Raw genomic sequence first — 13,510 nt, 5'->3', positions numbered from 1 at the left:
ATATCAGTCAGGGGTGGGGGCTGGGAACAAGAATGACAAGAACAGCAGGGACCAGGTTGAACATCCATGAAGAGAAGACGACTTCTCTGTGACACCTTGCTAGAGAGAGGCAGTGCTGAGGGCTAGATCTCAACCTGGAGTGATCCTCCTGGGCCACCAGTAGGAAGAAAGTCTACTTGGGTGAAAATCAGGGGAGAGGGTTGAGGGATATAGTGGCCACATTTAACCAATAATTTGCAAGAGTTGATCAGGGATTGTTTTTAGAGATCCTGGGTAGAGAAAGTGGGTCTGAGCCCATACTGAGATTGATCTGTTACTTTTTTTTGGGGGGGGGGTCACACCTGGCAGTGCTCAGGGGTTACTCCTGGCTCCATCTCAGAAATTGCTCCTGGCAGGCACGGGTACCATATGGGACGCCAGGATTCGAACCGATGACCTTCTGCATGAAAGGCAAACACCTTACCTTCCATGCAATCTCTCCGGCCCCTGATCTGTTACTTCTATACTATAGAAGATAAGCTGTTTCCTTCCCTTCCTCCATTTACCTCTCTCACTCAGTTTACACTGTCCCATCAGCTTATCCACAAGGGTTCATCTACCTTCTGTGCACCTGTTCCTGAACACTGCCTGCTAGCCTGTCCTTCCTTCTCTACCCATCCTCAACTCTGTTCTTCTCTTCCTGTATGGAGCCATCCCCACAGCTGCCCTATTACCATTCCCACTTACAGATGAGGAAACAGAAGCCCAGATCAGTGACTTCCACAAGAACACACAGTCTACTCAGGGCAGTGATGACCTCGCTTAGGAAAGGCTGAGCTCCTAACCACTCAGGATGTCGGCCAGTCTGTCCATCTACTCACTCATCTCCACTCACCTGCTAGGGCCATGCAGTGGCCCATCCATCCATCGCTGTCACTCATCCATCCTGAAGGTAATGCAGTTAGAGAACCAGGGGCCCTGAGGGCAGAGAAGGCCTGAGCTGCCCATCTGGCTGGGCTGGGGTGACTGTGGGGGGTGGGGTGGGTGTCCCAGGCCAGGCAGGGCTGCATAGGGCTGGAGGGAATTAGCAGAGTGATTGCCAGGATCATCTAATTAGGAACGCTAGTGATAAGCAGATAGGATCGGGGGTGATTAGAATCCTTTTAAAAAGCCACTCCATTAATTACAGAGACAGAGCGGGGCCTCTGGCTGCCCAGAATACCAATTGGCTGCCTAATCGGCCTCCATCAACTCTCCCCACTGGAAAGGGTCCTGGGATGCTGTGTGACCTTGGCTCTGCCCTGCCTTCTCTGGTCCTCCCTGTGCAGGGTCGGGCCAGGCTCTGCTGAGATCCCCTGGCCCCCTGGTGCCTTCTTTGAGTGTCATGGCGAAGGAGAACAGGGCCTGAGACATGGGGATTCAGTACAAGGGGTTCGCTGTGATGGTCTAATGGTCCCTTCACACAGGTACCTGGCCTGGCATGGAAGACCCCAACTCTATAACTAATGAGTTTCCTAAGTCCTCCAGGCTTCTAGTTTCAGCTGTGCCCAGGGCTGAAAAGAGGACACCACTGAGGCAGGCTGCCACTAACTTCCACACTATCCTCTGTAGGGGTCCCCACATTCTGGCAAGCTGGGGAGGGCAAATCTCTCTTCTGGGCATAGTGAAGCACTGGATGCACTGTCCTGGCTCCTTCTGGCACTTTGATTTTTGTTAGAGGACATCCTATGTGAGGGGTTGAAGGGATCGACAGTTCTATCCCCATCCAGCTGTCCCCTCCATTCCTCCCTGGGTGGGGGCTCAGGTTGAGGTCAGGACCTGGGTAAAAACAGGCCAGGAGCCTATAGGGGTTTCTGGAAACAGCAGTGACCAGAAATCAGTGGAAGCTCTTCTGAAGTTACCAGCAACTGGAGAAGGAAGCATTGTGGGGTCCAGAGTACGTCACTATCATGGGTCTTTATTCCCATTGCTGCAATCTCACCCCCACTGTCCCAGTTACTAGTTGGGGGATCCTACTAAGTGGGGGATCCCTGGGTTTCACCTTTGGAGAGGCCATTTTCCCTAACCCTCCACCAACAAGGATCTCACCTCCACATCACTTTCACCATCAACATCACAAAACCATTTCTCTATACCACTTCTGGCCTATTCTCATCTCCCCTCATCACACCCTGCCAGATTACCATCTTTCACCTCCACCAGTATCCCCATTTCCATGCTCAACACCCCTCTCTCATTACCATCACTGTTCCTCGCATTAGCAGCTTCATTATCCTCACCATCATGGTCCCACCATGACCACCATCAGACACCAACATACCCATTCCCGCCATTTCTATCTCACTGCCATCAGCACCATTTCTACTTCCGTCAACAGCCCCACTGTTACTGCCAGCATCACAACTACTTCAGCTTCTCTGTCTACACCTCAGGCAATGTTATTACTACTGCTCCCATTTACCCTTCCTTTATCATTTCCATGGTGTCCCTCTTCACTGTATAGCTAGATCTCCACCACAGCCACCACCTTCCCCTAAGCCACTGCCACTAAGATCACATGTCCACAGACTTTGAGTTAAAGTCACCAAGTACTTTCCCTAACCATGGGATGAGCTGTAGGAGGAAAGGTCGAGGAGCAACTTATTACTCTACGTGTGTCTCCACGGGGCCTGGAAGCTGCTAGAATCTTGGCATAAGCTGGAGTTTTCCCAAGCACAATCAGGAGATTTTCAGACAGCTGCCAGAAACAGCTACTGGTGCTCTCACCCAGAACTGAGCTTTCTCCTTTAGCTTTCTGAAACATTCACTGGCAGATCTGAGGTGGACCCACATGGATGAAGATGTTCTGGAAACTCTCTGTAGCATGCAGAGACCATAGACAGCAGGATGCCAAGGCAACCCCAAGCAGACAGATTCCCACCCACCCCCCATTACCAACACTGCCAACCCAGTCACTCCAAAATGTGGCACACCTGTCAGCTAAATTCCTGCCACTATGTAAGCCAGAGCTATAGTACAATGTGTTGGGCATTTGGCTGGGTTTGACCCCCTGAACCACATATCTTCTGAGCTCACCGGTAGTGGTCCCTGAGAAGAGCCAACAGTAAGCCCTGAGCACCTCCAGGTTTGGTTCAAAAACAAAACAAAGACTTCTGTCACTTTCCACATAATCCCATTCCCCAAGAGTATCTCAATGCCAGTTTCCCATGATGCTGTTGGCATCCCCATTCCACTACCATCCTTTCCCATGCCATTCTCCTAGTGACCCTCTGCTACCTATAGTGCAGTAAGTATAGCATGTCCCTTTCCCTGGGACAACATTGTGTTCTCTGGAGGTTGCTTTAAAACATGCAGAATTTCCTGAAGGCGTCCCGTTCCCAATCCAAGGATATGGATTGGCCTTGGTCACGTTATAAGCAAGAGAGGTGAATGTCACGTTCTGACAGAAGTTTGCGAAAGCACTGCCACTTTTTTCCAGCGTGTGCTCACAGGCTCTCTGATATAGGATAGCATGTGGCAGACCAGAAATTCAGTCTCAGACCCAGAATGAGACAACAGGTGAGTTGGAGGCCAGCAGCTGGTCCCAGAGAGCTGAAAAGGGGCAAGCACTGCCTGGTCTGTCCAAAAGCTGCTGAGAAAACAAGGGACAAACTCAGCCATCTTCCTGTGCTGATTAACTGGCCCATACCTCTTCCAGGCCCTCCATCACCACTGCCCAAACCGAGATCTGGAGCAGCCATTCCCACCAGCCCAGTTTACCTTTGCCATCATTGATGCCCCTGTTAGAACCATCCCTGAATGAGCTTTTAGTACCATCACCACTGGAACCTCAACCCCACCACGAAGACACCTCATGACCTCCTTCCACACCACCTTTACTTTTTTTTTAATTTTTTTTTTTTTTTTTATTTTGGGTTCTTGTTTGTTTTTATGTTCTTTTGTTCTTGGGGAGCTACAGCCAATTATACTAAGGTCTTACTCTTGGCTTTAAGTTTAGAGATCACTCCTGGTAGTGGTAGGGTAATCATATGTGGTCCTGAAAATTGAACCTGTATAGGCTATGTGTATGAAAGGTCCTATCTGATGTGCTTTTTTTTTTTTTTTTTTTAAAAAGAAGAAATATTTTTTTTTATTTTTGCTGTTCACTTTCTTTTTTTTTTTTAATTTTTATTTTTTTATTTAAACACCTTGATTACATACATGATTGTTTTTGGGTTTCAGTCATGTAAAGAACACCACCCATCACCAGTGCAACATTCCCATCACCAATGTCCAAGTCTCCCTCCTACCCACCCAACCCCCGCCTGTACTCTAAACAGGCTCTCCATTTCCCTCATACATTCTCATTATAAGGAAAATTCAAAATGTAGTTATTTCTCTAACTAAACTCATCACTCTTTGTGGTGAGCTTCCTATGGTGAGCTGGAACATCCAGCTCTTTTCACTTTTGTGTCTGGAAATTATTATTGCAAGAATGTCTTTCATTTCTCTTAAAACCCATAGATGAGTGAGACCATTCTGCGTTTTTCTCTCTCTCTCTGACTTATTTCACTCAGCATAATAGATTCCGTATACATCCATGTATAGGAAAATTTCATGACTTCATCTCTCCTGACAGCTGCATAATATTCCATTGTGTATATGTACCACAGTTTCTTTAGCCATTCATCTGTTGAAGGGCATCTTGGTTGTTTCCAGAGTCTTGCTATGGTAAATAGTGCTGCAATGAATATAGGTGTAAGGAAGGGGTTTTTGTATTGTATTTTTGTGTTCCTAGAGTATATTCCTAGGAGTGGTATAGCTGGATCGTATGGGAGCTCTATTTCCAGTTTTTGGAGGAATCTCCATATTGCTTTTCATAAAGGTTGAACTAGACGGCATTCCCACCAGCAGTGGATAAGAGTTCCTTTCTCTCCACATCCCCGCCAACACTGTTTATTCTCATTCTTTGTGATGTGTGCCATTCTCTGTGGTGTGAGGTGGTATCTCATCGTTGTTTTGATTTGCATCTCCCTGATGATTAGTGATGTGGAGCATTTTTTCATGTGTCTCTTGGCCATTTGTATTTCTTCTTTGTCAAAGTGTCTGTTCATTTCTTCTCCCCATTTTTTGATGGGATTAGATGTTTTTTTCTTGTAAAGTTCTGTCAGTGCCTTGTATATTTTGGAGATTAGCCCCTTATCTGATGGGTATTGGGTGAATAGTTTCTCCCACTCAGTGGGTGGCTCTTGTATCCTGGGCACTATTTCCTTTGAGGTGCAGAAACTTCTCAGCTTAATATATTCCCATCTGTTAATCTCTGCTTTCACTTGCTTGGAGAGTGCAGTTTCCTCCTTGAAGATGCCTGTAATGTCCTGGAGTGTCTTGCCTATGTGCTGTTCTATATATCTTATGGTTTTGGGGCTGATATCGAGGTCTTTAATCCATTTGGATTTTACCTTCGTGCATGATGATAGCTGGGGAACAATAAACACCCTCGAATAGCTAAAGCAATCATTGGGAAAAAGAATATGGGAGGAATTACTTTCCCCAACTTTAAACTGTACTACAAAGCAATAGTTATCAAAACAGCATGGTATTGGAATAAGGACAGGCCCTCAGACCAGTGGAATAGACTTGAATACTCAGAAAATGTTCCCCAGACATACAACCACCTAATTTTCGATAAAGGAGCAGGAAACCCTAAATGGAGCAGGGAAAGCCTCTTCAACAAGTGGTGTTGGCACAATTGGATAGCCGCTTGCAAAAAATTGAACGTAGACCCCCAGCTATCATCATGCACGAAGGTAAAATCCAAATGGATTTTTTTTTATTTATTAAAAAAAAACTCTTGGAGGGGCCAGAGCGGTGGCACAAGTGGTAGGGCATTTACCTTGCATGCACTAACCTAGGACGGACTGTGGTTAGATCCCCCAGCATCCCATATGGTCCCCCAAGCCAGAAGCAATTTCTAAGTGCATAGCCAGGAGTAAACCCTGAGCGTCACCAGTGTGGCCTCAAAACAAAAACAAAACAAAACAAAACAAAACAATCTCTTTGAGTTACCTTGAAATGCAAAATACAAAGTTGTTCATGAATGAGTTTCTTTTGTGGTTTTGGGGCCACAGCCTGTGACACTCAGGGGTTACTCCTGGCTATGCGCTCAGAAATTGCTCTAGCTTAGGGGACCATATGGGATGCCAGGGGATCGAAGCGCGGTCCATCCTAGGTTAGCTGCGTGCAAAGCAAATGCCCTACCACTGTGCCACCTCTCCCTCCAGCCCCTATGATTAAGTTTCTATTGTACAATATTCAAGCACTCATCCCTTCACCAGTGTCCACTTCTCTTCAACAATGTCCCCAGTTTCTCTCCTGGCCCCCAGCCTTCCTCGGTGGCAGGTGCTTTTCCTTTTTTCCTTTTAGACATTGTTGTTTGCCATAGTTACTGAAAGGGTATCATGCATAACATTTTACTTCCTTTCAGCACCCAGTTCTTGTCCAGAGCGATCATTTTCAACTATCATTGTCAAGGTGGTCTCTTCTCTGACCTGCATTGTGACAAGCTTTCTATTAAGGGCTAGTCCTTCTGGCTTTTGTTTCTGGTATCTTTGGGTTCTATTCTCCTACTATGTTTCTTTATGCCCACAAATGAGTGCAATCATTCTGTCAATCCCTCTCCTCTGACTCATTTCCCTCAGCATGATACTCTCCAAATCCACCCATATATAAGCAAATTTCATCACTTTCTTTTTTCTTTTTTTTTGGGGGGGGGTCACACCCGTCAGCGCTCAGGGGTTACTCCTGGCTCTACGCTCAGAAATCGCTCCTGGAAGGCTCAGGGGACCATATAGGATGCCAGGATTCAAACCACCATCCTTCTGCATGCAAAGCAAACGCCCTACCTCCATGCTATCTCTCTGGCCCCTTCATTTTTTTCCCTAATAGCTTCTTTATCCATTCTTCTGTTCTTGGACACTTGGGCTGTTTCTAGATTCTGGCTATTGGAAACAGTGCTGCAATGAACATAGGCTTGCAGATGCCTTTTTGCACTATGCTTGGGGGCTATTAGGGCATATTTCCAGGAATGGTATTGCTGGGTCATATGGAAGTTCAATTCCTAGTTTTTGGAGAAATGTCCATATTGTTTTCCCAAAAGGCTAGAGCAGTTGATATTTCCATCAGCAGTAAAAGAGCATCCCTTTTTCCTCACATCCGTGGTAGCACTAGTTGTTTTTATTCTTTGTGATGAGTACAAGTCTCTGTGGTGTGAGGTATTTATTGTTTGGACTTGCATTTCCTTGATGATTAATGACGTGGAACATTTTTTCATGTGACTTAGGGCCATTTGTATTTCATCTTTGAGGAAGATTCTTTTTTGTTTGTTTGTTTTTGGGTCACACCCGGTGATGCTCCTGACTCTGTGCTCAGAAATCACTTCTGACAGGCATGAGAGACCATATGGGATGGCGGGATTCAAACCACCTTCTGTCCTGAATTGGCTGCATGCAAGGCAAAAGCTCTGCTGCTGTGCTATCTCTCCAGCCCTTTGAGGAAGATTCTAATAATCTCTTCTCCCTATTCTTTTTTTTTATTTTTTTGGTTTTTGGGCCACACCCGGAGGTGCTCAGGGGTTACTCCTGGCTGTCTGCTCAGAAATAGCTCCTGGCAGGCTCGGGGGACCATATGGGACACCGGGATTCGAACCAACCACCTTAGGTCCTGGAATGGCTGCTTGCAAGGCAAACGCTGCTGTGCTATCTCTCCGGGCCCTCTTCCTGTTCTTTTTATAGGGTTCAAGTTTTTTTTTTCTTTTAAACAGGGGAGAGTGCAGTCCCTCACTACCACAAATTATGCAGTCGAGTTTCCCACATTTGGGGAAATCGCAGGGGTCAGCACATCCGGAGTGCAATGGATAAGCCTCACCCTGGGAAAACCACCTTCGTGATCATGGTATCTCCCCTGCCAGGTAAGTATTTTTTTCTTTTTGGGGGGAGGCATGGACTTTTTTTTTACACTTCTATTATCATCACTTCCCCCACACCTCCACCCTCATGCCCACTTCTATCACTACCACCCCATCACCACTTCCAGAATAAACCCCATCCCTCCATCATCTAATCAGAATCTCTACCACTTCCATCAGCTCATCACAATCCGCCATCTTTATCACCACCACCATACTCTCCTCCATAACCGCCTGCACCCTCCCTTCCGCCTTTCCCACCACCTACATCAACTTCATCTCCATCACCATCAACTCCATAGCCACCTCCATTCTTCACCAAATCTCTCACCAGCTCTCCACTAATACCTCAACACCTCCACCACCTTCGTCTCCATCTCCCTGACCTCCATCACCCATTCCACCTTCCACCATCACTTCCTCCACGTCACTTCCTCCATCGTGCCATCTCCCTCTCCATCGCCATCTACCATCACTTCCATCACCCCCATAATCACCTCCGTCTTCTATCACAGGACCATCACCTCTCTCACAATTTTATTACTTGCATCACCCCTCCAGTTCCTCTGCTTCCATCACCACCTCCACCCTCCAACACCTTTACCATTTCACCTCAACCTCTACCACCCACCTCCGTTTTCCACCAGCATGTCTACATTTTCCACCTTTAGAGGTGCCACTATTAGCAGTAGGGCCCCAACTCCATGTTCGCTATTAGCAGCTTCCTCCCCATCCCGTCTTTCCACAGTCATTGCACCTCCTCAGTTCTTTTGCATCATAAATGCTTTCTGGGACCAGAGGTTTAGATAGTACTGTGGAACAGTGGCCAGGGTATTTATCTTGCAAGCATCCGATCTGGGTTCAATCCCTGGCATCCCATATGGTCCCCCAAGCCAGGAGCGATTTCTGAGTGCATAGCCAGGAGTAACTCCTGAACATCACCAGGTGTGACCCAAAAAACAAAACAAAACAAAAACTGGCTTCTTGAGGGCCGGGTCAGTGGTACAAATGGTAAAGCATCTGCCTTGTGCACACTAGTCAAGGATGGACTGTGTTGTGTATGTAAACATTTTATGGGATTATTATGTTACTGACCCTACCCTGATTGGTGATTGGCCCTACTGTAGGATGTGACCTGGCATTCTGCCCCCACCCTAGGGTGGTACCTGATTCTGCTTCCACCATTGGTGGTACCTGATTCTGTGGAAGGCGAGGAGGGGCTTTTGGCTAGAACTGATGCTGAGGCTTTGGATTTCAGTCTTGTCACCTCAGAACCGCTGGCTGAATAGGGTGGCAGATGCGTGCTCTGAGCTGGAGGGGAAAGATCTCATCCTCCATCCCTACATCCGTCAACCTCTTCAGGGGCTGACTTGCAACAGACTGGGGTTCAATCCCCCAGTGTCCCATATGGTTCCCCAAGCCAGGAGCAATTTCTGAGCCCGTAGCGAGGAGTAACCTTTGAGCATCACCGTGTGTGGCCCCCAAACAAACAAACAAAAAATCTGGCTTCTGTCAGTATGCACCTTACTTTTGCCCATCTCCTACTAACCAGCCAACAAAGGGCTTGCTATAACATCCCATCACTATGGAGAATTGTGGGGATCACTACTACCTACACCTCTAGACCCATCAAGTCTAATTATAAGGACAGAAATGCAAAATTACCTTCAGCTCCCTCCCAGGAAGGATCCTGATATTTGTTTCCTTCACCAAGTGACGAATGGGAGCTCGGGGTAGGTCCTGAGACTGGGAATTGGGGGCAGCACAATCCTCTTGAGAATAGATTTGGGTTTCAGATGCTGCCATTAGCCTTTGTTCCCCTGAACATTTGGGCCGGTCAGACTTGGGTTTTCAAAACTTTCTTCACTTATGACCCCTTTCACCCAAGAAAATTTGATATGCCTTCAGATAGAGTGTTATATCAAATGGTAGACACAGTAGACCTTGACTGACTTTAAGTCCTAAAGACGTTAATTTTGGACCAATTTTTTTTTTTTGATTTTTGGGCCACACCCGGTAATGCTCAGGGATTACTCCTGGCTATGCGCTCAGAAGTTGCTCCTGGCTTGGGGGGCCATATGGGATGCCGGGGGATTGAACCGTGGTCTGTTCAAGGCTAGTGCAGGCAAGGCAGGCACCTTACCTCTAGTGCCACCGCCCGGCCCCAATTTTGGACCAATTTTTTTTGTTTTTTGGGCCACACCCGGCAGTGCTCAGGGGTTAATCCTGGCTCTATGCTCAGAAATCATTTCTGGCAGACTCTGGGGACTATATGGGATGCTGGGATTCCAACCACCGTCCTCTGCATGCAAGGCAAACACTTTGCCTCCATGCTATCTTCCCGGCCCCAGGACCAACTTTTTTAAATGTTATGCGGCCCCATATGGGGTTGGTGACCCACCGTGTCAGGATGGTGTTTGGGTTGTGCCTGGTAGCCGGGCCCTTGACAACTGAAGGGGGGTGTAGATGGAAAAGAGAATGAGGAAGAGGAAGGAGGAAGATGACTGTCTCTTGGTTGAGACTATTGGGCTACAGATACATCTGTGCTCATGAGGTAGATGGGTCCCTGTAATTTCCTTCTTGCCTGGAGGGGAGTCAAGTGAAGGTGGAGGTGAAGGTCAGTCAGCCTCTTTCATTGCTGATCCCAACTACTGATATAGAAATACATGTGACAGGAATATGTATGCCCAGACCATTCTGCTTACTTGCTATATGATGTTTCTAGGGCTGCCAATGGGGATTTACCCCTCGATCATACCCAGGGCTTTGGAGGCTACAACAAAATCAAGTTGTGTGTTGGGGGGGGGGGTGTTTGTCTTATATGCAGTAGACTCTGGTTCAATTCCTGGTACCATATTGTATCCCTGGATACAACATCAAACCTGCCACATCAAACCACCACATCAAACCTGCCAGACATACTGACCTTGCCAGGTATTCTGCTGTCCCCATCTTCAGCTTCTGAGATTACCAGATTCCCACGTGCAGTTTGGCATCTTCCGTGGCTTCAACTTGTGTGTCTGTATCCTCTTTAGGACAGTTTTTAACAGTTTTGCACACAACTGACCCCCAGAATGGAATCTCACTGGACTGAGCTCCCTTGGAGAACCTTCATTCAATGAGATCACCAAAATCTCTCTCCCCAGTTCCAATCCCTTGCAAGGGGTCCCTGGGTCAAGACTGAAATTTTTGGGGGGAGGCACCATTCAACCTCAAGCCCATGAATCAACACTGAAGGTCATTGCCCACTTCACTGGAGCAAAGGGTGTGTGTGTTTCTTTTCCACTGTGGGGCTACCTACCTAGTCCTGGCCTTGCCTCTCTTGCTCCTCCATTGACACACTGCATGATCTCCAGCTTGTCTTATTTCCTTTTTTTGTTTGTTTTGTTTTGTTTTGGGGCCACATCCGGTGATGCTCAGGGGTTACTCCTGGCTATGCGATCAGAAATCGCTCCTGGCTTGGGCATGCCAGGGATGCCAGGGATTGAACCAGGTCCATCCTGGATCGGCCGCATGCAAGGCAAATGTCCTACTGCTGTGCTATAGCTCTGGCCCCAACCTGTCTCATTTCTGAGCCTCTTGCATGCCACAAATGTTTCCTCATGGTCTCTGGAGGACAGAGCCTGGCCTTGACCCCCAAATCCTCCCCTATGAGGAATAACCCCCAAGGAGAGTGAACCCCAGCTCTGCTATTTTTTGTCTGGTTCCCTGCCCTCTACCACACCCGGGCCCCTCCACTTACTACCAATCCAATTATCTGGTCACGGAGCTTCACGGAGTCACCCCACAAAGACCCATCTCCTCGATTCCATCTTCGACTTCGAAGACCACCTGGGCTCAGGTCACATGGGACGAGCCCGCCTCTGCCCCTTTTCTCACAATATCCTCCCTGTCCCTGAAAAGCTCTACGTTCAGGCCCACCCCTGGCAGCAGAGGCCTCCTTCTGAGGGATCAGGCCAAAGTGCCCAGCTCAGCACACTTACTCCAGAAGTGGGGGTGGGTTGTGCCCCACCCAGGACCTGATGTCACAAAGGTTCTGGGGTGCAGCTGGGCAGCAGCCCCTGTCCTGGTCTGGCCCTTCAGCCACAGTGTCCCTCCCCTTCCCCCGCCCCCTCAGTGGAGGCGTGCCCCTGTCACTGAGAAGGGATGCTATGAAGAGGTGAACTCTCGGGAAGAACCCGCACCCTATTGAGAGCTTCCAGCAAGGCCTCCCCTATAGAGGGAACCTCCCACCATTCCCTTATATCCAGCTCCGCCCCCCCTTGGGCCTCGGGCCCACTCAACCCACTGGCCCCGGCCCCAGCCCCGGCCTTTGCCGGCCACTCGTAGCATGGCTAACTACTACGAAGTGTTGGGGGTCCAAGCCAATGCCACCCCAGAGGACATCAAGAAGGCCTACCGCAAGCTGGCCTTGCGTTGGCATCCCGACAAGAACCCTGACAACAAAGAAGAGTCAGAGAAGAAGTTCAAACAGGTGTCTGAGGCCTACGAGGTCCTGTCAGATCCCAAGAAGCGCTCCCTGTATGATCGGGCCAGCTGTGGGAACTGGAGGGCTGGTGGGGGTGCCAGCACCCCTTACAACAGCCCCTTCGAGGCAGGCTACACCTTCCGTAACCCTGAAGACATCTTCCGTGAGTTCTTCGGCGGCCTGGACCCCTTCTCCTTCGACTTCTGGGACAACCCGTTCAGCAGTGAGCGTCCAGGCCGGGGCCACAACCTGAGGAATGCCTTCTCGGCGGCAGGCTTTGGAGAGTTCCCAGCCTTTATGGAGGCCTTCTCTTCCTTCAACGGCCTGGGACGTGGGGGCACGGCCAGCCGAACCACCTACTCCTCCACCTCCTTTGGGGGTTCGGGCTCTGGCGGCTCAGCCTTCAAGTCGATGATGTCCTCTACCGAGATGGTCAACGGACACAAGGTCACCACCAAGCGCATCGTGGAGAATGGCCAGGAGCGTGTGGAGGTGGAGGAGGACGGGCAGCTCAAGTCGGTGACCATCAATGGCAAAGAGCAGCTCAAACGAGTGGACAATAAGTAAGGGCCACCCGGCCGGGCCCCCTGCCGCACCAGACAGGAGGGGCTGATGGCTAATAAAAGGGCCAAGTGAGTTCAGAGCATCAGCTTCCCCCAATATTCTAGGCCGAAGGGGACATCTTAGGGACCCCTTCTGTGGCCTTGCTAAAGTGACCTGGGACTCTGGGGGGCTGTGTCCCCCTACTCCTGAAACTGGCGTGTCACCTTTCTGGGCCATGCCATCTGAAAGGCCACCTGCCAGACTGACCCCTCTCATTAGCACTGAATCTCCACCATCCAAGCATTAGCACCATGTGCTAGTTCTCAGGGGACTTCTGGCACACCCCACCCTTAATTCTGAATGTTCTGCCCAGTTTGTGCCCTCCTCCTCATCAGACCCTTTGGGCCTGGCCTCTCTGCTCCCCAACCTGCTGGCAGTCCCCAGGATACCCTACTCTGAGATCCTGTCATATCAGACTTCCCTTGACTGGAGCCAGGGGCCCAGCAGCTTAGGGGAGGGTCCTCTTGTGTCTGCCCAGCACTTCATCTGCTTTAAGAGGACCTTTCCTGACACACACA

General features: G+C 49.0%; 1 protein-coding gene and 1 non-coding gene across 2 annotated transcripts; one reads left to right on the top strand and one right to left on the bottom strand.

Annotated features, from left to right (window-relative positions):
• Positions 1 to 7,774: 7,774 nt before the first annotated feature.
• Positions 7,775 to 7,932, bottom strand: LOC125998360 (U1 spliceosomal RNA). The gene has a single exon (XR_007491949.1). It is a non-coding gene; the product is annotated as a U1 spliceosomal RNA (small nuclear RNA).
• Positions 7,933 to 12,251: 4,319 nt separating this feature from the next.
• On the top strand, positions 12,252 to 12,956 carry DNAJB8 (DnaJ heat shock protein family (Hsp40) member B8). The gene has a single exon (XM_049766548.1). It carries the CDS (start codon positions 12,252 to 12,254, stop codon positions 12,954 to 12,956), a length of 705 nt encoding a protein of 234 aa, XP_049622505.1.
• Positions 12,957 to 13,510: the final 554 nt, after the last annotated feature.

This window comes from Suncus etruscus, chromosome 20, assembly GCF_024139225.1.
Source record: "Suncus etruscus isolate mSunEtr1 chromosome 20, mSunEtr1.pri.cur, whole genome shotgun sequence".
NCBI classification, from domain to species: domain Eukaryota; kingdom Metazoa; phylum Chordata; class Mammalia; order Eulipotyphla; family Soricidae; genus Suncus; species Suncus etruscus.
The sequence above is the reverse complement of the archived record's forward strand: the minus strand, read 5'-3'. Positions and strand labels throughout refer to the sequence as shown.

Coding starts and splice junctions, on each gene's coding strand:
- DNAJB8 (XM_049766548.1), top strand. CDS start 12,252: ATGGCTAACTACTACGAAGTGTTGGGGGTCCAAGCCAATGCCACCCCA.